Source organism: Lygodium microphyllum, chromosome 6 (genome assembly GCF_053477565.2).
Source record: "Lygodium microphyllum isolate KBCC chromosome 6, Lygodium_microphyllum_v1.1.10, whole genome shotgun sequence".
Lineage (NCBI taxonomy): Eukaryota > Viridiplantae > Streptophyta > Polypodiopsida > Schizaeales > Lygodiaceae > Lygodium > Lygodium microphyllum.
The window spans coordinates 85,961,671-85,984,443 of record NC_141140.1 but is presented as its reverse complement, the minus strand read 5'-3'; the positions used below and the strand labels follow the sequence as shown (position 1 = coordinate 85,984,443).

The following is a 22,773-nucleotide window of genomic DNA, read 5'->3' as shown; positions in this document are numbered from 1 at the left end:
CATGTGCCTTGTCCTCCTAACAACTTGGTAGTTATTCTATTCAAACTCGTGGATAGCTTTTGATTGATATTTAATATCAATCTAACCTATTGGTAGGATTTGCATGATCAACATTTAAGAGATTTGCATTTAATTTGACTTTTATCTTAATCATCAAGGTCCTTGGAGAAAGGAGCAACGTAATGTAAGCCTTTTTAAGTAAGAAATCACTCACTATTACTTGAGATAGGTATCTCTAACCGAGATCTCATGCAACTACCAAATGTCAGCTTCCTCATGAGTTGATTTCATGCTAGTACCATCTTTCTCAACTTGTTCTTTTAGAGACTATGTTCTTTGGGGCTAGGTTAAAAGGAGTGGAAACATTATTTCAAGGACATGGTGTTCCCTAGGCCTTTAGTCTTCCTTGTCTTCAATTCCCTTGAAACATGTAAGATATAAGTAAAACAACATCAATTCTTTTCACTACAAACATAGACTTTTGAAACACAAGGATCAAAACACTCAATTGAAACACTAGGATTGCATATAGCTCAAAATCTCATACATGGTAAAAACTAAGGACATTCTATAAGTGGAAAAAAAAGTAAAATCTCAACCATGCTTAAAATTGAGCACATTCTAGAATCTAAAACCTAGATCAAATATCCACAAAAAATTCATGAATTATGGTACCACAAGCCTTTCATGAAAAATGAGCAAAAATCAAATCCCAAATTGAACTAGGTATAGGGTAAAAGCAAAAGCATGTGAAATTAGTTTGAAACCCCACAAGATGCAACAATAATCCTCCCTTTTGGGTGATGTAGCCAACTAGCAACACTCCACCCAATATAGCTCCAAAAAACCCACTACTAAGGCAAATGTTCTACTAAAAGATTGATTTGGTGGTTTATGTAAGCCTTTCCATTATTATTAAGGGTATTGGTATAATCAACAATTCATTGATCATGACAAAGAAAATTGTGATTTCCTATTCATGCATGTTTATTCAAAGACAATTACATGTTGACAATTCTATTAGTCTTTCCTCCAATCTAAGAGATTGGCAATTGGTGCTAACAACCAAAGTAAGACCTTAAGTTTTCCCGTTAGACTCACACCCCTGGGCATCAAACTTACACAAAAAGATTAGCAAGAAATACTATAGTTTTTTCCCATTTAGAAATACTTTATAGAAAACATGTTTGTTTCCCCCTAGAGCCAACCCAAAAATTGTCTCAAAATGTTGTTAGAAAGAAAGCTGTCTACTTAAATTTGCATTAGTTTATACGAGAATCAAGTAAAACCTCATTTGGTTTTTTTTATCCAAGTTCCTTCTCAAGGTACAATGAGGATCCATGTATGGTTAGTTCCCCAAATTTTGTTCAATAAAAATATAAACACAATTGCTTAATAAGACAAACTTGATAATGAAAATTTCCAACACATACGGGCTAAGTGGTCAATTTTCAAACATCTAATGTAACCTACAAGCCATAAAGCACCCATTTCCTTTTATTCTTCACTTGAACAAAATATCCCAACCATCTTCATAACCAATGTGATATTGAATATGCTTGCAATACAAAAACCCTCCCAGGTCTGTTTGAATGCTTACAATCTCACGCATGCACATCTTTCACATGTAACTTTTACCAAATTTCTCACAGGGATGTATATCATACATGCACATTAGATGTAGAAGTGTGGGTACATAAGCTACAAGCTATTCCCTTGGCAGGTCCTAGATGTGAAATATTTGCCCTTTTTTATTGCTAATATAATCATTTGAATTTTGATTGTTACACAGCTAAAAGTTTATATTCTTTGTCACCACATTTCACTATGGCCTGTTTATTTGCCTTCTTGATGGACCATGGAACTACCCAGTCAATCATGCACTGCTACTGTGTCTCATTGTTTAGTGCAAATCTTAAATGTTTCTTGGTGGTTCTGAAGCTCCTTATCCCCCATTTCCTCTTATGCTTCTTTTGTTCCAATACAAAAGGCCTCCTAGTTAAATATGAAGTGCAAGATTTATACTTCATTTCCCTCGGTTTCTCATATGATGTTGCTTCTCGTCATTGCTTGTCACACTTTGTTTCTTATTAAATTCGGGGTGCACAAATTGGGATGAAACCCAATCACAAATAACTCAAATGGTCAGGAACTGGGATGAAGCCCAATCAGAAATAACTCAAATCAGACATTGGGATGATTCTGGCAGCAGGGAGGCTTTTTTTAAGTTGGATCAGAGGGACTCCATGTTTTATCTAGTTCCTATATCCATTCACCCCCTCCAGACATCTTAAGTACAACACAGAGTCAACAAATTAGTAGTGTGCTTTTTCACCTGTAGTTGATAAACATTACAGCAGTCAACCCAAATTTACAGTTGGTAGCAGCAGGGCAGCCACTACAAAGGCTAGCTGCCTCCGGGTTAAAGAATCACAAAAGAGTTCTGTACAAATTTGTTTCAAAAGAGTGTAGCTGTACAAAAACATTGTTACATATTTTACTGGTCCTGTGACCGGAGCATGACAATCTTTTGTCTTCTCCAAATATCAAGTACAGTGAAACAGATTAAGGAGCCTCAGGAAGCTTGAACTGCTTTGGTAAGTAGTCCATCCACTTTGTAGGGAACGACTTTGAGCTGCGAAAGACCCTAAATGCCACAGCTGATAGCTCTCTCGTATCTAGAGCTTTTGGTTCCTGTTGAGTTATGTCAACCTCTTATCACTGTTTATGAAAATTAGAGCAATTGGACTAAAAGTCAAAACTAATCTAAGACTCACTTTTGGCACTTTGACCAACTGCATGTTGGCTTCTTCTAATGTTTTGTCTCCTTTTTTGGTATTACACTTAGAGCATGCTGTCACCTAATCCACAATGCATGGCCAAATTAAAGCCACTTTGCAGCATTATAACTACTTAGTAACAGGCCCAACAAAATATGCCTTATGGCAGCCTTTGTTAATTCCATATTTTCTCAACAATGGTTATTATTGAATGCAGTAACCTTGAGGATTACAATAGTTATACAAATTATTTTCAGTCATTCACTTGATACATCACTTTGAACACAATTCTTATTCACTAACAAGTCAGCTAGAATTCCCCTGCAAAACTCCAACTCTCATGATCAGAATATGTATTGAGCTCACCCTACCCATAGCATCATACTACAGTAAATTTGCAAAAATTTCATTTTTCATTTGTCAAAGGAAATACAAAATTAGACATTGTGTGGTGCATCAGTTTGAGCATAGTTACGCTAGCAAATGAGCTAGAATTCACTCGTGAAACTCCAACGATATTCAGCCCTATGCATGGGTAACCAGCGAATCATTAACAGTATATTTGCAAAAGCTCATTTTTATTTGGCAAAGAAAATACTCATATGTCAGTACGTGGAAAAAAAAAAAAACATCTGGTTGTATATTTCGGAACAGTACAGACCTGATGGCTGGACATGATAAGACCATACCAGGGAGACATGAACCATTTATGGCCCTATCTTGCACTCAAAATAACTGCTAGGGACCCCAACATAGAAAGAAATTCTCATATCTCTGCTGCTGACTCTGAGAAGATTAGCTGCACTGCCCTCCTACTCCGCTTCTGAGAGAAGGAACAAAACTCTTAACATGGATGCAAGGGCGATGGCTGCAGACAACACTCTCCTTCCAAGACTCGCAGTCAGCTTCCACACCATATCTGCCAAGTAAAACGTTGGCCTGTATAACCCACACCTCGTCACTCTCTGAACTGATCAAAAATCTGCCAGGAGCAGGTCATGGATTAGCCTCTACATCTGATATACCAAAGGCTCGGTCCAGAACTCAGGCCCTGCCATACTAGTCCCAAGGGGAGCCAGTGGACTGACCACCAACTGATGCTGCACCAAGCTGAGCTACAATCCAAATAATCTGGGAGCCATGCTTGGGACAATGCAACCAAAAGTAATGCTTACAACCTATTTCCACCTCTTGCATTGATTTCTTGAGCATACTTTGCTTAGAGTTTCAAATTTCAATGGAAGAGTCAAGTGCTTTCCTTCAAGCCATCCAAAGCCTTAGAGAGGAGAATTAACATATTTGAGAGCAACTTCTCAAACTAGAAAGAGTCAAGAAGCCTAAAGAACCCAAGAAAAGAAGCCCATCTGTTGCCAAGACACAAAGCCATAGCAACAAAATGAGCCAATCAACGGGCCCCACTACTTCCAACAAGCAAAGTGTAACAAATAAAAGGATCCGTTCTACTTCACAACAAAGAAAGAGCTCATGCCAAAGCCCATCCTCTTCTTTAAAGTCATCGAGTGCCTTCTCCAACTGACCCTCATCATGTAACAAGAGTCACACCCTTATCATGGAATATTCCATCATCAACAAAGTTATCAACATTCTCCACCCTTCTTCATCCCAATCACCCACTTCATCTTCAATTCTACTTCATTACAAAGAAAGAGATTGTGCCAAAGCCCATCCTCTGCTTCAAAGTCATCGCATGTCTTTTTCAGCTGACCCTCATCATGTGACAAAGAATCATATCCTTCTCGTGGAATATTCCAGTATGACGAGTATTACCCAAACCCCTGACGACGGTCAATGTGTTCGTGAATCAATGGCACGAGTGATTCCTTCCTTCACCTCCCAACCTCGCCTAGATGAGTGCTGGCTCCTCTCTCCCCGTTTCCTCTGCTAGCCATCCGCTTCAGGTGAGTCCTATTATTCTTAGACTCTCTTACTCTCTAGGCTCCCCTTGACCCCATTCGGGTGCCCAAGGCCCCCAGACGGTCATCCCTCGCACCTGTCTTCCATAAATTACCTTATTAATGTAACATTTCCTTCCCCTTAAGAATCGGTTTCGTCCTTGAAAACGATACTTGGAAGGTACAACTGTAAATTGGGAAACATTTTCCTTAGGGTACTTACTCGCTCCCATGTTGAGCTTTCTTCTTAACAATCTTTCCATTTGACCAAATATTCTTGATAAATAGTATTTCTTGTTCGTCTGTTACGAACATTTAATATTGTTTCTGGTTCATGTGGATTAGATTGGTCATCTAATAGCCCCTCAATGTTATCATTTAAGATTAGATTATTCAAATCACCCAGCTTCTTCCTTAGCTTACTTACATGAAAAACTGGATGTGTTTTACTACCAGCAAGTAGTTGGAGCTTGTAAGCCTATCCTCCCACCCTTTTAAGTATTGTGAAAGGACTACAATACCTGGGTGAAAGCTTTGGACATCGTCCCGTTTTCATGGTTTTAGTTTGTTCAAGCACCTTAAGATAGACCAATTCTCCTTCTTCAAAGGAGATGTCTCTTCGGTGAGGATCTGCATAAGCTCTAGCTCGATTTTGAGCTTTCTTAATATTTTCTTGAGCAAATTTTAACATACTATTCATATCCTCCAAAAAGTCCTTGGCTGCCTGAACCTTTTCCTTATGCAATCCTACTGCATGAGGAGCTTTGGGCTGAAACACATACATTAACATAAATGGACTATATCCAGTGGAAGAGTGCTTGGCACTATTATATGCAAACTCTGCTATCAGTGGATACTCTTCCCAATTAGTTTGCCTTTTACTTACATATGCCCTGAGCATACCTTCAAGGATTTGGTTAACCCTTTCAGTTTGCCCATCAATTTGCGGATGGTCCACCGTACTTATGCTAAGTTTAGTATCCAACTTCCTAAATACAACACACCAAATTTGACTATCAAATTTTCTATCCCGATCAGAAATTATATTTGCCGAAAGGCCATACAATCGGTATATGTTCTCTACGAACAATCTAGCCAATTCTGGCCTTTTAACATCAGTTGAAGTTGGAATAAACCTAGCCATTTTGGTTAGCCTATCCACAATCACCCACACAAAGTCGTGCCCCCTCTATGTTCTGGGTAACGCAACAATAAAGTCCATGGAGATACTCTTCCATTTTCCCGAAGGAATCTCTAATGGGTGGAGAAGTCCTCCCATTTTCAATCTTTTAGCTTTATTAACCTAGCATTTATTACATTTGACCACATAGTCAAGGACGTCCTTATTCATTCCAGGCCAATAGAACTCCCTTTTAATAAGACTATAAGTCTTATTAACTCCTGGATGTCCCGCGCTAGGGGTATCATGACACTCAAATAGTATCTGGCACCTTATTTCTTCATCTTTCGAGACACATACCCTACCCTTGTAGAGTAAATAACCATTATCAATGGTAAAATTCTTCCACTTGAATCTCATTTGAGCAACCCCTGATGCTCCATTTCCTTGATGAACATCCTCAGATATTCCTTCCTCTGTGGAGGCTCTTCCATTTGGATCCCCATTATTTATTGCTTCCCATATGTTGGAATATGCCGGATCAACCTGGCATTTAAGTAAATCAGAAGTGAACTGAGTAAAACTCAATTCATTTATGGATATTCTACTAAGTGCATCAACCACTATATTGTGCTTCCCCTTTCTATACCTTATTTCGTAGTCGAACTCTTGAAGGAGTTCGGCCCATCTGGCTTTACGCCCTTGTAGATCCGGTTGGTCATTAAGCCACTTAATGCTTTCATGATCCGACAAGATCAAAAGTTTGGCACCGTACAGATAGTGCCTGCATTTTTTCATTGCATGTACTATTGCATACAACTCTCTCTCATAAACAGAATAATTCCGTTTTGCACGGTCTAATTTCTTGCTTTCAAAAGCAACTAGTTGACCTTCTTGTAATAAGACCGCACCTATCGCCTTATCACTGGCATAGGCTTCAACCACAAATGGTTTATTGGGATCCACAATTAATAGCACTGGAGCTGTAGCAATAGCTACCTTAAGTTTTTGAAAACTTTAATTTTGGTCTGTTCCCCAATTAAAGCTCTTCCCTTTCCCTTTAAGTTGGTCTGTCATTGGAACAGCTATTTTGGCATAATCTCGAATGAATCTACGATAAAATCCAGATAATCCTAGGAAGATCGCTCTTCCAGGTTCCATGGAGATGGCCATTCAATAATTGCCCTTACTTTTTCTAGATCCATCTTGATTCCCTCTTTCGAGATAATATGCCCCAAATATTTGACCTCTTGTTGCGAAGAATTCACATTTAGTTTTCTTCGCATAAAGGGAATGTGTTCTTAACAATTGGAATACTAGTCATAAGTGTTCCAAATGTTCTTCTTTTGATCTACTAAAGATCAAGATATCATCCAAGAAGGCTACTACAAAATATCCTAGATAGGGCCGTAACAGACTATTCATCAGCTTCATAAAGGTAGCTGATGCATTAGTGAGGCCAAAAGGCATCACCAAGAAATCATAATGCCCATATCTAGTACGAAATGCTGTCTTAGGAACATCCTGTGCCTTAATTCTTACTTGGTGATAGCCTGATCTTAAGTCTATTTTTGTGAAGAATTTTGCCCCTTGTAATTGATCAAAAAGATCTTCCATTCTGGGCATAGGAAATTTATTCTTCACCGTTATCTTATTAAGTGCTCTATAATCAACACAAAGTCGCATAGAACCGTCTTTTTTCTTTACCAATAAAATTGACGAAGCCCAAGGTGAATTGCTGGGTTGTATAAACCCTTTATCAAGGTAATCCTTAATTTGTCTTTCAACTTCTTGATGCTGTGTTTCACTTAACTTATAAGGTGGTTTAGAAATAGGGTGTGTATCCCTATCTGTGTCAATTGGGTGATTTATATCACCCCTATCTGGTGAAAGGCCACTTGGTAAATCAAAAGGAAACACATCTTTAAATTCATCTAACAAATCACTTAATTCATTACTTACATTCAACTCACAAACATAAGAAAATTGTTGCTTTATATTACAAAAAGTAAAAGTGTTTTATATAGGAAGAGACCATAACATATATACCTCACAAGCTTCCTTCTTTATCAACTTCTGAACTTTAGTGGAACACAACAAAGGGTTATCACATACTTCATGTTCGCCTTGAATCACAAAAGTCTTACCATCCCTTTCAAATTCCAGTGTATTATGATGATAACTACGTTTTAAGAATGGTTTCAATCCCCATAGCCACTCCCTCCCTAAAGCAATATCAGCTCTTTCCATATTCATAATTTGGAAATCAAGTTTATCCTTATATCCTTGGATCTCAATTTCCAAATTGGATACCACTGTATCCCATATTTTATTATCCTTACCTTGCATCATACGAACAACATATTGATGCCCACTCTTTTGTTGGGGAAGTTTCAATTTTTTGACAAGTGCATAATTTATGAAATTGTGGGTAGCAGAGTCATCAATCATGACTCTAACCCTCTTTCCAGCTATCAATCCATGTACTCTAACTAAATCATGTGGCCCAAAGGTAGACTGCCACATAGAAGTTGGCATACAACACTTGTGTTGTACATCCTTGTGCAAGACCTCTAAAGATTTATACCTTTCATGCCCTTTTAATTCCAGAATCTGCACTACATGGATTTGTTTTTCTTTTTCCTTGCCCTTGTCCTTATCCTTTCCTTTATCTTCCCCCTTTTTCCTTTGAGGGCAATTCCAGGCAGCACGGTTAGGGGATAGGCAATTGAAACACAGCCTTTCTTTTTTGGCCTTACCAAAGTCATCTTGACTTAACTTTGGCATTACATATTGTTTCTTTTCAAAGGGTTGTTTCTTGCCCTTAAGAAATGGCATTTTCCTTTTAAATTTGTCTACAAATTTTGAGGTTTTCAATTCCTTAGTCTTGGGCTCCGTATCAATGAGACTAGTGAGTGTACCTGGACGCGTACTATCTTTATTGATTAATGCAAATTTAATTGCTTCTTCAAGCGTCTTAGGTGAACTCCTTTTCACTTCCTTTTTACAGGCCTTATCTAGTCCCCTAATGAATCCTCTTGTCTTTTGAAATTCATCTATTCCTTCCAATTTGAGGATTATCTCACGATATTCCTCCAGATATGTCAGCAAGGATCTTCCCTTTTGTCTGACATAATCCCAATCTTCCCAATTTCTTTCCATTTTATTTTCAAAAAGGAATTCTTTCAAAAAGACCGATTTAAATTGAGTCCAAGTTTCAGGTATTTTATTTGCCTCCTTTAAAGTTCGCCACCATTTATATGCCTTTGGTCCCAAAGTTAAACTGGACTCTAGCGCTTGGAGATGTGGTGGAGTATTTTTAAGTTTGTGCAAATCCTCCCATTTTTGGAGAAAATTAAAGATAGTGTATTTATTTCTGTCTTTTTCCTCCCCGTGAAATTGAGGGGGTTTCATATCTTTTAACACTAGGTTATCCCTCAGCTTTTGGTGGGGTTCCCTAGGATCTCGCATAGTCACATCTAAATCTTTCGATGAAGATGGAATATCCGAGATTTCTAGCTTATTTTTATCCCTTTCTAGTAATAAGGTTAATTGAGATTTTATTTCGGTGAGTGTTTGAGTTAGAAATTCCATTTGAACCCCCTGTGCTTGCACACAAGCAGTTAGATCGTCAATTTGTTCTCGTGTGGCAAAAAATTCTTCCCATTGTTCTTCTTGTATTTCCGTTTCATGGGGATCTAGCATAGGGTGGTCCTCAGAACTAGAGCCTTCGATTACCCCCTCTCTCCCTTTCCCCTCCATTAATACACTGGAATTGGAAAGCAAATATAAGAAATTTGCGTACAAAGTTGGGGTACTTCCCTAATTACAATAAAACAAAAGTCAATGATCTCTGTAAAGTAGAGATGGCGGGAAGAACGAGGCAGCTGGGAACACGGCCTGTTGGCAGGAGTGCTGGGTATGGGTGTAATTAATCACCTCCTATCAGGTCACGTGGGAACACAGGCTGTGAACCAAAAAGATTAAATATTAAGGCGGGACTTAGTCCCATAGTAATTGCCCACAAAAATATTGACAATAAGTGTAATCTGTTTTGCCCCCGTCCGTCGTGATCACCATCGTTGACACAAAAAATTATGACTGACGTGTCCTGGCTGCCAATCTCGTGAAACGGCTACTTGATGTGACCCGGTGAAGACAGGACCCAGCGGGTCTTCGTGAGGACAAGACCCACGGCTCTTCGTGAGGACTAGACCCGTCAGCTCTTCATGAGAATAGGATCCGTCAGCTCTTCGGCTCTGATACTTGTATGACGAGTATTAGCCAAATCCCTGACGACGGTCAATGTGTTCGTGAATCAATGGCACGAGTGATTCCTTCCTTCACCTCCCAACCTCCCCTAGATGAGTGCTGGCTCCTCTCTCCCCGTTTCCTCTACCAGCCATCCCCTTCAGGTGAGTGCTACTATTCTTAGACTCTCTTACTCTCTAGGCTCCCCTTGACCCCGTTCGAGTGCCCAAGGCCCCCGGACGGTCATCCCTCGCGCATGTCTCCCATAAATTACCTTATTAGTGTAACATCCATCATCGACAAATTCATCAGCATTCTCCACCCTTGCCTCCATCTTCATCCCGATCAACCACTTCATCATCTTCAGCCTCAAGATCCGAGCACAAACGAAGGCATAAAAAGGAGACCAAATCACTATTTGAGCTTGAAAAGAAAATCAAATTCAATGTGTATGATAGTTCACATAATCCTGATCTTCTCACATTTATCTATCCATTCCAAATCTTGTACATTTGTAAAAATGATAAAGAAGAAGAAAAGATTAAGTTTACAGCCCTACATTTGACTAGCTTAGCCCAAACGCGGTGGCCAAGGATGAAATACAATCATGCAGCCTCAAAGTCGTGGATGCCCTTTCTTCACATGATACAAGGCCCAATACTTCCTATTCATTTCAAAAGAAATGGAAATATGTAATGGAATTGTCTCTGCAACGAAGGTTCAACCAACCTATAAGTCTAATCTATAGGGTAGTGAACATAAATTTACAACACGCACACTATTCCACTCAGCAAAGAAAATAAATGACAAAAAAACCCGAGAGCTAGAGCGCTCTTGCACAATAGACAACACTAGATTGGCCCTCAACGCAAGCGCCCCTTATGGTATTTCTTTCATATAGAAGAAGAGTCATTCCACGAGCCACTTGAGGCCCATTTGTGCAATCAACATGGTTGTCATAGATCAGCAATGGACTAGATTCGCTCCAATTCCTATGTTCTAAATTGCTCTCACCAACCTTTGATCATGAATTATCACCCTATCCGAGAAGGAAGGCTGGTTTCACTAATTAATGACTTGATCATTAATCATAAGTGACTAATTGGACGGGACTTTAGCTCACGCCGCACGGCAGCCTGTTTAATAACCCAACTGCCCTAAGTGAGTTGTTTATTGGGCAAAACTTTCAATGTAACTCAATTCTAAGGTGTAAACTTTCAAATAAAAAAGCCATTAGATGAGATTCATGCTTTACAGATATGAAAGCATTATCTTTTAGTCAATGAATTTATTGTAAAAACCAAAAATCAAAGCTTGAAGTATTTTAAGACTCAAAGCATTTTTAAGAAAAAATGCAATATGGAAAAAAATTATTGTCCATGTTTCATTTTCAGATCTTATGTACTCCCAAGAAAAATAATAATATATTTGTTGATGAACTTTCTAGATGGCCTCAGAGGCTTGGACTGTAACTATTATGGTCACTCCAAAATTTCCAAGCAATGATAAATACTTACGATAAAGATGTCAATTTTACAACAATTTGGCAATAAGATTGTCATCCAAATTATTCCATCATTTGAGAACTTCAAAACCACTTTAAAGTTATGTTCATCTTTTCATCTTCAAACTAACATCCATATGAAGGTGATGAATCCGACTCTTTTTGGATTTGTTAAAAGGTTATATCAATAAGCATAAATCACAATGGACAAATCCGCAAGCAAACCTGCAATAGCAAAAGACAGCACCACAAGACCTAATACAAATGCCTGATACCATTTTATGATTGGATGCAATGCTAAAAGCGTGAGAATTTGCTATAATAAGCTACAAAACATGAGAGAAAAGAGCTTGCAAAGAAAGATGAACACTACAAAAGAACTCACGAAAGAGACACTTGAGAAATAGAACCTATAAACCAAGACAAGAGACGGTAGAGATATAACAGTGAGTCACCGGTTATATAGGCATTGGCACCTATCACAAGGATATGAAAATTTATTGCTTTGCTTAGCATTTGATTAAAAGTTAATCAAATGTGCTAATGTGACTTACACAAGTGCGGTGCAAGTTAATTATTTCATAGTGTGGGACCTAGAACCCCAAAATACTAGTTTATGCCAAAGGCAAAAATTATAGTAAGTTATGTCTGATAGGTACTAGGTAATACTTCATGTCAAATTTTGGCCTAGACAAATTTATTGGCCACTAATGTCGGTGGTGACATTAGAGACTATGCATTAATTAATTAATTAATGCCAATCTAAGGGCTAATAACTACTCAAGGATACTTGGAAGGCAAATTATCCTAGCCAATTTAATTATTGGCTTGGTAAAATTATTTTTCTAAGCACTAGAATATTTATTAAATTCATTTTTTAAATTAGTATTTTGAAAATTAATTTAATAAGCTAGATAATGCTTGAAAATGAGATTATAAGGCTACCACTTAGCAAAACTTGGCCATGCAAGTGGAAAAAACGTTTTTCGAACTGATGGAAGTCCATTCCAACCATTGTGAGAGAAAAGGAGGCTATTAGAGAACAAGAACATACTATTGATATGATTTGCAAGCCACCAAGGACCAATCCTACAATAGGCAATAGAAGTTTGGAGCCCTCCAGGTGCAAGTGATAGTAGCCCAAGGCCCTTCTAGTGCAAGTGACAACATACAAGAGGGTGCAACAACCTTTTCAATGGTCCTAAGCTGTAGATGACAACTTCATGGCTATTTGAGAAGGGCAGTCAACCTTTCTCGCAATGAAACTCTAAAATTTCTCTCTCTATAGCATTCTCTCATCCTACAACCATCTCTCATGTTATCTCAGTAAAATGCAGCCATTTGAGTCATCAGAGTATAGATATTGGAAAATCTCTACTATAAACCCTTATTTACAACACAAATTAGGGTTTGATAACCACCTCAAGATGCATGCTCAAAATCGAGGGCTTAGGACTTGAATTTTAGCAATTGAAATTAAAGAATTTCAAGGAGATTCAAGGAGCAAGCCAGCTCTATACCTAAAGGGGTGTCAGTTTTGGGGCCAACAGGGTGTCTACTATCCAAGATTAATAAGGTGGAGTGTGTATTTCAGTTTTATGCTTATGTACCCTAAGTATAAATACATTCTTTAATTCTTTGTGTGTACCACACTGGTACACACCTATCCCTCGACTCTTCACTCTCACTCACTACTCTCTCTCAACTATTGCATACACCTCGATCTACGCGCATATTCTGATCGCTTCCTCACGCACTCTTCAAACCGGTATCAAAGTATGAGAATCGATGCTGACAGTTGTGTTCAATAGTCATTGCAGTCATGACCATCGTGACCAGCAGGCAATGATTGCAGACGTGACAGTTTATGCTGGTGACGGGCAAGCGGGACAGTTTCTGTATACAATAGCTATCATGAGCAGCTTAGCGCATTAAATAGCCAAGAAATTAGGCGACACGCTGACAGGCCCGTTGTAGGTAAGTCGAGTCAACAGCGGGTGTCGTATTCAACAAGTAATAGGTACAGGACTCGGTGACAGCTAACGAAACTGATGGGCAAGCCCAACCCAGCAAACGACACACGAAGGTCTTGCAATTGACGAGGCCTAGTCGACGTCACGACATGCACTCGTTTTTCCTCTTTTCTATTATTCTACAAGTTTTTCTTCTATTTTATTTACCGGATGTTCGCACATGCAAGCAAAAGGTTCAAATCTGTGCGAATTTACGTCTCAAAATTTGGGGCTTTTCCTAGATTTGATGTTGGACGTATATAATAGTGACCATTTGACCCAGAAATTGCAAAAATTGGGTGCACATGCCTTACAATTTTGGGGCTTTCCATGTATAAGTGAAATGTTGCTCAGTTGAGCCAATTGCATTGAAATTTGTGCACAATTGGACCCCAAACTTGGGGGTTTTGCAGAATTTGTGAAATTTCTGCAACATTTGCTCATCTTTGATACTTAGGAGGATGTATTGATGCAATGGGGCAGATTCACTACAAAAATTTTAGGCCTTCTCGCATCGCTAATGCATTCTGAGCCGATTTGAGCTTTGACAATGAAATTACAACAGAATTCACTACTAAGTGGGAGAAATTTGAACTTCGGATGTTTCAAATGTACTAAAACGGCAGCTTCTCTTGGTATATGTATTGCTGAATTCTCATTATGCAGTGAAACAGTGGTACATACAGCACTTGAGTTATTGCATCTACGTATTATGGTGATGTATTACTAAAGTGGGAGCTATCATTGATGCAAATGTATCAGATTTGATTTGCGTATATGCTGTAATCAGTACTTGAGACTGAAATTGCAGCAAAACATCTGCTTCTTGGACACCTTGGAAGTACAAGTGTGTGTACTTGTTGTTACATTCACCAACCTTGCCATTGGCTGCGAGTATTCAGCATTTTATTGCAATCTTTTATTGGAGTAGGAATTCTTGGAAAGTTTGTTGAAGTTGTTGAAGTGCAGTCACACATGGAGCTATGGCACAAGCGTCTTGGACACATGAGCCAAAAGGGTTGCAGGCACTTTCATCACTTGGAAGAGTTCATGTCAAAAACTCAAAGCTTGACTTTTGCGATGACTGTATTTTGGGAAAACATGTAAAGAGTTCATACTCTCATGGAGTCTGTAGGAAGCCATGTATCTTGGATTTAGTCCATTCTGATGTATGCACCATGCCAATAAAAACTCATTGTGTTTTTCCTTATTTTGTGTCTTTTATTGATGACAATCCTAGAAAGCTATGGGTTTACTTGCTTAAGCAGAAAAGCAAGGCATGGGACGCTTTTAAAAGTTTTTATGCATTTGTGAGTACTCAAAAGGATTTGAAATTAAAATGCATAAGAACAAACAACAAGAGAAAGTATGTATCTAAAGAATTCAATAAGTTTTATGATGTCAATGGGATTAAACAAGAGCTTACAGCTCCTTATAATCCGTCATCTAATGGTGTGGCTCAGCGAATGAACCGCATGTTATGTGAGAAGATTCGGTGCATGCCGTCCACACCTAATCTCTTGCAGTCGTTTTGGGGAGAGGCACTTAAAATTGCAATGCATATTTGCAACCAATCTCCACATCATGCACTTGAAAGTGGCATCCTTGAAGAGGTTTGGTCTGGCAAACCTGCTTCATATAACCACTTAAGGGTCTTTGGTTCTGCGAATGCTATGTACATGTACCTATTGATAGCAGAACCAAACTTGACATGAAATCCCATAGAGGCATCTTCATGGATTATGGAGATGAAGGTGAAATGGGCTATAGAGTTTGGGTTCCAAGCATGAAAAAGGTGCTACGCAGCCGGGATGTGGTATTTAATGTGTCAAAGCTATTGAAAAATGTCACATCTAATGACTTGGACAAAAAGAAAGTGAAATTTCAATATGATCAGCCACTTGAACAGCCATCAGCCCACTGAAAATTCAGCTCCATTTGATGCTGGTTATGATAATCAGTGTATTATCATTGAGCCTGATAAAAATGGGTGGCATAGGGATACTTAAACCCAGCTTGGACAACAAAATTATCATGCTGAAAATGAATTACAGCAGCCTGAAAATGTATTACAGCAACCTGAACATGCAGTTCAACAGTCAAATAATGAGGTCATTGACATTCCTTTGGATGTGGATACATTGCCTGATAACACAGACCTTTGGGTAAGAAGATCTACTCGTGTCAAGAGACTTATAGAAAGGTTTGATCCCTCTTTGGACTGCCTTTTGCTCACAGACGAAGGTGAGCCTCTTACATATAAAGAGGCATTATCACGTGAGTTAAAGAAAAAGTGGAAGCTAGCTATGCAAGAAGAAATGAAATCATTGTATCAAAATGATACTTGGGATTTGGTTCCATTACACAAAGATAGAAAGGCTATTCCTAACAAATGGATCTATAAAATCAAGTGTGTGGATGGCAAACCCAAATACAAAGCCACGCTTGTGGCTAAGGACTATACACAGAAAGAGGGAATTGACTTCCAAAAAGCCTTCACCTGTTGTCAAAATGACCATTCTTCGGGTATTGTTTGCTATCGTAGCATCTATGGATCTTGAACTTAATCAGATGGATGTTAGAACTGCATTCTTGCATGGTGATTTGGAAGAAGAGTTGTACATGAAGCAACCAGAAGGCTTTGTTATACCACGAAAGGAGCACTTGGTGTGTAAGCTTAAGATAAGCTTGTATGGTTTGAAACAAGCTTCCGGACAGTGGTATAAAAAGTTCGATGCCTTCACGCTCTCACATGTGTTTAAAAGAAGCAATGTAGATCACTACTTATATATCAAAAAGGCTGATGATGAAAGCCTTATTATACATGTGCTTTATCTGGATGATATGCTTATTGCTGGTAAGCATAAAAGCTAGGTTAATGCATTGAAAAGACAGTTGAATTCAACCTTTTCCAAAAAGAACTTGGGTGCAACTGAACACAATTTAGGCATGCCTGTGATGGTAGATAGAGAGCAGTAGCTCTTGTTTCTCTCACAAGAAAAGTACATTGACAAAGTACTTGTTCGTTTTTCTATGGCTGATGCTAAGCCACTTGGTATTCCATTACTACCATATCTTAAGCTTAGCAAAGCAGATTGCTCAAAAGATGATAAGGCAGTCAGCTCTATGAAGGGTGTCCCTTATGCTTCAGCTTGTGGTTCACGCATGTATGCTATGGTTGTCACTAGACCTGATATTGCTCATGCAATGGAAGTTGTGAGCAAGTTTATGTCAAATCTTGGCAAAGAATATTGGGAAGCAGTGAAATGCATCTTACGGTACCTTAAGGGCACACAAAGAAAATGTATTTGCTATGGAAAGGGTACATTAGATATGTAGGGGTATTATGATGCAGACATGGCAGGTGACTTGGATACTCGCAAGTCTACAAGCGGGTACATATTTGCCTTGACTGGTGGGGAAATTTCTTGGTGCTCTAAATTGCAAAAGATAGTAGCACTTTCTACCACTCAGGTTGAATATATTTCAGCCATTGAAGCTTCGAAAGAAGCTATTTGGCTTGGTCGTTTGTTCAAGGATTTTGGGCTGCCCACCAAAACACCTCTACTTCGATGTGATGGCCAAAGTGTTGTATGCCTGGCTAAGAATGCCAAGTTTCATGCACATACCAAACATATTGATGTGCAGTATCATTTTATCAAATAGGTTCTGGATGATGGTCTAGTCACACCGACTAAGATCAAAACACAAGATAACCCTGCAGATATTCTCACTAAAAGTCTTGCAAAGGCTCAACATGAGCATTGCATTTGACAAGTGGAAGTTGGTTAAAGGTTCGCTAAGGACCTTTAACTGGGAGGTTGTTGGGTGTAAAGGCCCTTACGATCTCCCAAGTGTATAAAACCTTACACATGTGATAACACCCTTGCAGGTGTAAGTGTACCGTACCCTAAGTATAAATACATTCTTTTATTCTTTGTGTGTACCACACTAATACACCTATCACTCGACTCTTCACTTGCACTCACTGCTCTCTCTCAACTTCTGCACACATCTCGATCTACACGCATATTCTGATCGCTTTCTCACGTACTCTTCACATTGCAGTTCGTGGTTCATGGCTGTCTTCATCATCTTCCTTGTGCTATGGCACCCTTGTTCCCTTGTATCACATTCACTCCATGATTCAGATCTTCATCATTCCATTCATCAGAGTTTCTTCTTCTCTTCTCTTCAGAACAAGCACTTGAAACACTGAATGAATGAAGCCAAACTTGAGGCGATGAACTTGAGACGGTATGCACAGAAAGCTTCAAAAGACAAGGAAACAAGACTCTCTCTGAGTGAATGCTCCTCTTGTATTCACTTATGTTACAATGATTACAAAGGGTGGCTTTTATAGACTTGAGTCAAGAAGCAAAGAGTTTCCCGCATAGGGAGATAAGATGGTATCTTTCTGAGTGCGGGATGACGTGGAGAATTTATATGCCTTTTGGCGGTAACAAATATTGGGCTTTTGTTACAATCAAACTTTTATTATAGGAATATTCTACAACAAGAATATTTTTTTTCTTTTCTAAGGTGGTTTTCTAGAAAGGAGATCAGCCACAGTATTTTGGATTCCCGGCACATGCTCGAAGCTGACATCTAGAGCATCGAAGAAAAGTAACCACCGAAGCAATCTTTTATTCCTGATTTCATTCGACACCTTTTTGGTCAAGTAGCCTGAAACATGCTTCAAGTCGGTACAGATTGTGAAATAGACAAATTCGATGAAGAAGCGAAAAGCTTTGATGGCCTTTATTATTGCCAGTATTTCCCTTTGGTAAGAGGGATAATTCTTCTGTGTACTTGAGAATATGCCTGAGACATAACGGCATGGGTGTAATTCTGAAGATTCTTCTTCACAGAGACATGATCCCAATCTAGAATTTGAAGTATCCGTACAAAGAATAAGGGGATGACCAGTTGGCAACCTCAAAGGTGGAAGATTGTTAATTAATTTTTTAATGTTTTGGATGGCCAGTGTGTAAAATTTCTGCCATTGGAAATTATCTTTTCTTAATAAGGGATATAATTCTTTAGTGTAAAGCGTAATATTGGGGGTCGAAGAGTTAATCCAATTCAAGACCTAAAAATTGATGTAGTTTCTTAACACTAGCTAATGTATCTAGCATATCAAGGATTTTCTTCAGAACATGATCCTGCAGCTTAATTTGTCCTTGATTTATCTCAATTTCCAAAAACTCAATTGGAGTCTGAAACATAATTGATTTTATTAGTGTCAAAACCATTCATGTGTCTTCAATTGATTTGGCAAACTGTGAGAGGTGATCCGAGTGATCTTGGATTGTATCTGAAAAAACCAAAATATCATCTATATACGTCAGCCAAAAAGAAAATTTGCCGAGCACAGAGTCTGTCCATTCTTGGAATTTTGTTCGGCCAACCTTAATACCGAAGGAGAGGACGGTCCATTGGTAGTATCCTTGTGGGACACAAAAGGCAGTCTTATATCTATCTTCTTCTTTGATAGGCAATTGCCAGTAGCCAGATTTTAGATCAAATTTACTAAACACATTTGTCTTTTTGATTTTCTTTAAAAGTAAATCCTTTAAAGGGATTGAATGACCGTGTCCAATCACATATTTATTTAGTGGTTTATAGTTGATCACCATCCTTTTCTTACCTCTCTTTTGTTCTGAATACTTGTTGACGTAAAACACCTGACAAGTCCATGGGGAATTGGTTGGCTCAATTAAGTCTTTTTCCAAGAGGAATTATATCTCTTCTTTGCAAAGCATCAGGTCTTCATCTTTCATACCAAGATGAATGGCTTTGGTAGAGACGACATTTGGCTGGATTGGAAAGGAGATAGCAAACTTGTCTCTTTTCTCTTTGTAAACCAGAGGATCTTCATACATAAACTGCTTGAGTTTGTCATGCATTTTTTGTATTTTTGCATCATATTTTTTCATTTCCATTTTTATCCATTGTTCCTAAAAATTTGCCTTGGAAGGATTAGTAGCTTCAGCTATTCAATAGACTGTTCTACCAATTTTGGGTAATAAGGGCATTTTCGCATTTTTGCCTTTATATGAAATGCCGAAACGGTCTGCCCAAAAAGTGTATGGTACAAGATGTTACAGTATATCTGTGGCTATAAGGAGGTCATACCTCATTTGTCTCATTAATTATATTTCAATAGACACTTTTACTTTTCCAGAATGTAGATAGGCCTGGGTAACATGTATAAGGGTAATTTTCTTGTTATTTCACATCTCCACTATAGTTGGAGTAGTGGCTTTTATACAACTCTTTGGAAAGACTTCAAATGGAGCTATGGTCAGGCTGGATCCTGTATTAAGCAAGGCATCTACAAATAATGAAAAATGGAACATATTTGGATGCATACCATTGAAATGGGTCCACCTGTATCCAATGCATTGACCTTGTATGTTTTGGGTTCAGATAGCCTTATCCTATTGACAGGGGCCATTGGTATTGTAGAAGTAGATGGTGTAGCACTAAGCTCCCGAAGTATTATTGTAGTACCTTGGGCAATTTCTTTTTGGCTTGAAAGAATTCTTCTATATACTTTACACAACAAATGCAATTTCTGTTGCATTTGAAGAAAAGCATTCACCATTTCATTACATATGTTGTGTATTGGAAGTTGGAAAGAGAGGCTAGAGAAGTTAAGAGGTAGTTCTGGGCTGATGAATATTCTCCAGCTTGCGAGGCAAAAACATATTAGCTTGACTTTTTGGTTTCTAGTTCAAGAGTTCCCGGTTTTGGTAGATCATAAGGATTAGCAAAGAATTATTGCCTAATCTTGTTCTTATGTTTTTTATGCTTAGATGAAGAAATATCTCATGTATCAAAATCACTTGATTCAGTAGAACTGACCTTTACTTGCTTTCCTTTTGCTTTCTTTGAAAATCATTCTTAAAGTAGGAAGTAGAAGCCGAAGGCACGAATTTGTCTGTCCTTGCTCCTGGAAAATATGTTTCATGAGCATTAACGGGATGGAAACTTGTAGAATTGATAGTGTCTTCATTGGTTACTTCAGTGACATCTAATGTAGTTTCTTCTTCTGAGGATTCTTCTAGTGTATGCCAAGAATGATTTGAAGAGTATGGTTCTGATTCTATATCTAACTCAGTTGTTGATGTAGCAGTTGATTCTTCCAGACTTTCAGTTGTATCATCATATGAGTAATAACTCTCAGTACCAGTAGGATATTCTGAGAATTCTTCTGCAGAGTCAGTATCATAATAGTGCATGTTTATTTTAGCAAAATTGTTCTGCTCCTTCCCCTTTTTAGGGCACTTATTTGCCAGATGTGAAGAACTTTCACATATGAAGCATTTGAGGTCTTTCTTCTTTGATTCTTTTGGATTATCCTTGTATTTGTCAGATTTGTACTGAGACTTGCCTTTTTTGTATCTATATGATTTCCTTGAATGTCTTAAACACCTATGATTGTTATTATTGTCTTGTCTATTGAAATAAGATCTTGAATGGGAAGAATTTCTGTGATACCTGGATGAGTGCCGATACCTCTGATTGGAGTGAACATATTTATGACTGTTGTCACAGTTGCATTTGTCGCATCCAAAATCGACATCAAATTTGTAAGCTTGCTTGTAGACAGACTGAGGAAACTTTTGGTTCAATTGTGTCATCTTCTAGAGATGACAGACTTTCTTTATGGTTTGCTTGATGGTCTGAATAATCTAACCAACACTGCCTATAAAATCTCGATTTTCATTCTTCATTTTTTGTTTGCAATAGAAGGGAATTGGTTCAGGGAAATAACAAACTAGGTATTATTTCATGGTGTTATCATGGGCACCTAATCCCTCATACAAAAGATCTCTCATGTATATTAAGTATTCTTTGTGCATTCTAGGATCACAAAATTTTGATTTAAAGAAACCTTCTCTAGCTTCCAGTACATCGTCTAACCTATTTCCCACTAATTCTCCCAGTAACAATTCAAAGAAAATCTGTATAGGGCTAAGATTTTGTATTATGGCCAATTTTACCTGTGGATAAATTCATGTTCACCAGTGTTTAAGACCTCCCACAAAACCATGGGTCATGGTGTTGAGGATGTCAATTCTGTTTGTCTATGGTTTCTCGACCATTTTTTGACCGATATATGCATACATCATGTAGATCAATAATTTAATTTCTTCTGATGTCTTTCCATCAATAGACCATATAGGAAAAGATCCAACCTTTTCAGGCACTCCTATTTTCTTATAAAAGTTGTTATAATAAGTCTTAGAAGTTGAGACTGTGCTTGTAGCATTAAGTGGTATAGTTATGGTAGACGAAATGGGTTTAGGAGAATGATGATGATGATGATGGGCATTCATTTGAGCTCTAAGTATTGATGTGGGGGATCTTTTTGCCCTGTGAGGATTGATGTAGGAAAATTCTTCTTCAATTACACTTTTTCCATCCTCATCTGAGGTTATGGCATATGCTCTACTTTGCTCGAAGTAGGCTTGGTCATGGTAATACCATGCAGGTAACTCCATTGGAGGATGATGAGGTGGGTTCAATTCTATACTCTCACCTAAAATTCTCGAATCCAATCTTTTGTGAAGATGACGGGTAAGTTCATCATTGTCTTTTTATTCTGGGTCGATGCATAAGGGCATTTGATCTACCATTTGGTTTTCTTCTCTTTGTCTTTGAATTTTTTCAAAGTCAAAACTATCTCATCAAAAGCAGTTCGGTAGTCAGTGTTTGACCAGTCTGGAAACATGAATTCGAGAGACTTGGAGATTTCTTCTCCGGTGGGTATGATTTTTTTTTTTCTTTATCTTTTGTAGAAACATGCATATTCAATGTTCCAGTCGAAGGAGAAGAGAAATGTGATGTCCATCCTTTTTAGAATTCTTTGCTAATCCTTATGATCCATCAAAACCGGGAACTCTTCGACCAAAAACCAAAAGTCAAGCTAATATATTTTTGCCTCACAAGCTGGAGAATATTCATCAGCCCAGAACTACCTCTCAACTTCTCCAGTCTCTCTCTCCAACAACTTTCAATTCACAACAAACAGGTAATGAAATGGTGAATCATTTTCTTCAAATACAACAGAAATTGCATTCGTTGTGTAAAGTATACAGAAGAATTCTTTCAAGCCAAAAAGAAACTGTCTAAGCTACTACAGCAATACTTTGGAAGCTTAATGCTACACCATCTACTTCTA

General features: G+C 38.2%; 1 protein-coding gene across 2 annotated transcripts in view; it reads right to left on the bottom strand.

Moving 5' to 3' along the window:
• Positions 1-2,186: 2,186 nt before the first annotated feature.
• Positions 2,187-22,773, bottom strand: part of LOC148034766 (HNH endonuclease) — a 118,420-nt gene continuing 97,833 nt past the window's right edge. The window contains exons 6-7 of one of the 2 annotated variants that reach the window (XM_087679740.1): positions 2,778-2,861; positions 2,201-2,694 (exon numbers count right to left, since the gene is read on the bottom strand). In XM_087679740.1, coding sequence (XP_087535866.1) covers positions 2,566-2,694; positions 2,778-2,861 — 213 coding nt within the window. In that variant the 3' untranslated portion in view covers positions 2,201-2,565. Of the gene's footprint in view, positions 2,695-2,777; positions 2,862-22,773 lie in introns of both variants that reach the window. The other variant, XM_087679741.1, reaches the window with a different exon arrangement.